Below are 1,931 nucleotides of genomic sequence, written 5' to 3' on the forward strand. Positions count from 1 at the left end.
TTTCATGTATTTTAGCGACCAAAACAGCCGTAAACATAAGTCAAAACAAATTTATCGCGGGAACTTTTGCCATGCGAAATAAAATGAATAGGTATTTTATAGTCCAATGACATTTATTTCCCATCCTGTCTTATTTCTCGCGTTTGCTTTGGCTTTGCATCGCATCCCGCGAACTGTTTGTCATTTTGCAGTGGCATGACACAAGGAAAGCGACGCCAAGGACATCCGAAATGGTTTTCCAAGCCCATCCCTATCGCAACCCATATGAGCCAAGTGAGCGACAGGACGATGGCGGTGGCGTCCTGGCCCATTTCTTTGCCATGGTTTTGGTCCATTCCCCATGACTGTCTGACGTCTGACTGTCCAGCTTTAGTTTGAGCCGAGCTGCTTGTTATGCACGCGCTGATGAAAGACGGGTTCCATTTTTTCCCACTTGCTTCCTTCCTGATGTTTTGTTTTGGGCCTGGCTCCAGCTTACAACAATGTTGGTTTGTAGTTCCTGGGTGTTGTTGGCAATCAAAAGCGTGTTTGGCCAACAGCTGGCATGCGCCATTCATTCATTCTGCGTAGCAGGAGGACAGGCGACTGCAATCATTTTTATTAATTTTACCCAAAAGGGAATTTATGTTGCCGCCCGAACTCGGGGCTGTCCTCTTGGTCATTAGTTATGTGGCCAACAGGAAACGGAGCTCATAAAAGCTCTGGCCACCAGGCCCATATACATATATGCAGATTGCTTCCTGCACTAATTGGATATTTTAATTACATTTGGCAATAAACGAAGCTTCAGCCGAAATGGCCAAATAATAACTGCTCAACTACGCATAGAAATGCAAGCGAGCTTTACTTGCGGTCTACTTAAGTCTTCGGACACTGGAGGAAAAACAAGTCGAGAGTTATATCCTCTGGAGTACTTACTGCTTACGGGTTTTTTTACCATTATCCTAAAGTGATCCTAAAGTAAAGAATTCTACAGCCACTTAAGGAGCTTCTCGAATTTTCACTATAAATACCTTATTTTACTTTATTTTTTCCCTGTAACTGAGACGTTTATTTTCTCACAGTGAAATATCCGCCATGTAATTTGTTTGCATAATAACAGTTTGCCATCATCGCATTGCCATTGTTGCCTTCGTGGGTGATGCTTGTTGGCGGCTCATCTGTCTGCATATTTCAGGAGCTGCTCAGCTGCTTGAATTCACAGGACACCGCCATCACCACACAGGGATCCGGGCTAGAAAGGAGCCGAGTTGGCTGCTTGGCGAAGGATAGCCGAAGATTGATTGCCTTATGAATGCGAATGGATATGCATATTAAATGGAATCTAGATGTATTACGCTAGAAAATGTCATATTTTATTTGTCTTCAATGAAAAGCTGCAAATCTGTTTATATTTGGACTAAATCCGGAGTCAACATTTTGCACTAGACAAATATGCCTCCTGACAGGGAAGTTGGCGTCTCGTCATGTGATGTTCTGTAGAGCTGAAAACTGCATCCACCACACCACCAATTCCACCGGCGACGACAAATGTACATTAAAAAGCAAAGAGCAACAATAACTAGCTGGCTGGACAAAAAATGAAAACAACCAGAGGACACGATTTGCCATCACGGAGCACATTCTTTGTTGCTAAGGGAAAAAAGCTGGGAAGCACAGTCGTTAAAACCAAATGTGCTGATTTCCTTAGTTCTCCCCAGTACATCTGCTAGCCTGGGGTTTCCCCAAAACAGATAGAAAGGATAAACTTTTTGTATGAGAATTCATTTGCGCCGTAGGCCCCTGTATTTTGCTACGCTTTTGGTCCTAATGGCCATAAGTGGCCATATTTTGAATCCAATCCGCAGCTGGTTCTGGCTTATAAGAAAATGCTGTTCCTGTAGATTTTGGTAATTATTTGCAAGACAATACCACAGGGTCCCAAAATGACC

At 43.3% G+C, this 1,931-nt stretch overlaps 1 protein-coding gene across 1 annotated transcript; it reads right to left on the reverse strand.

Moving 5' to 3' along the window:
* Positions 1-969: 969 nt before the first annotated feature.
* On the reverse strand, positions 970-1,491 carry LOC26526172. Its single transcript, XM_015157269.2, has 2 exons — positions 1,439-1,491; positions 970-1,324 (listed from the first exon to the last, which is right to left on the reverse strand). The coding sequence occupies exon 2, from the start codon at positions 1,168-1,170 to the stop codon at positions 1,051-1,053; it is 120 nt and encodes a 39-aa protein (XP_015012755.1). The 5' UTR covers positions 1,171-1,324; positions 1,439-1,491; the 3' UTR covers positions 970-1,050.
* Positions 1,492-1,931: the final 440 nt, after the last annotated feature.

The sequence above is a fragment of the Drosophila erecta genome, unplaced genomic scaffold (genome assembly GCF_003286155.1).
Source record: "Drosophila erecta strain 14021-0224.00,06,07 unplaced genomic scaffold, DereRS2 tig00000092-arrow-pilon, whole genome shotgun sequence".
In the NCBI taxonomy this organism is placed as follows: Eukaryota; Metazoa; Arthropoda; class Insecta; order Diptera; family Drosophilidae; genus Drosophila; species Drosophila erecta.

Coding starts and splice junctions, on each gene's coding strand:
- LOC26526172 (XM_015157269.2), bottom strand. CDS start 1,170: ATGCAGACAGATGAGCCGCCAACAAGCATCACCCACGAAGGCAACAAT.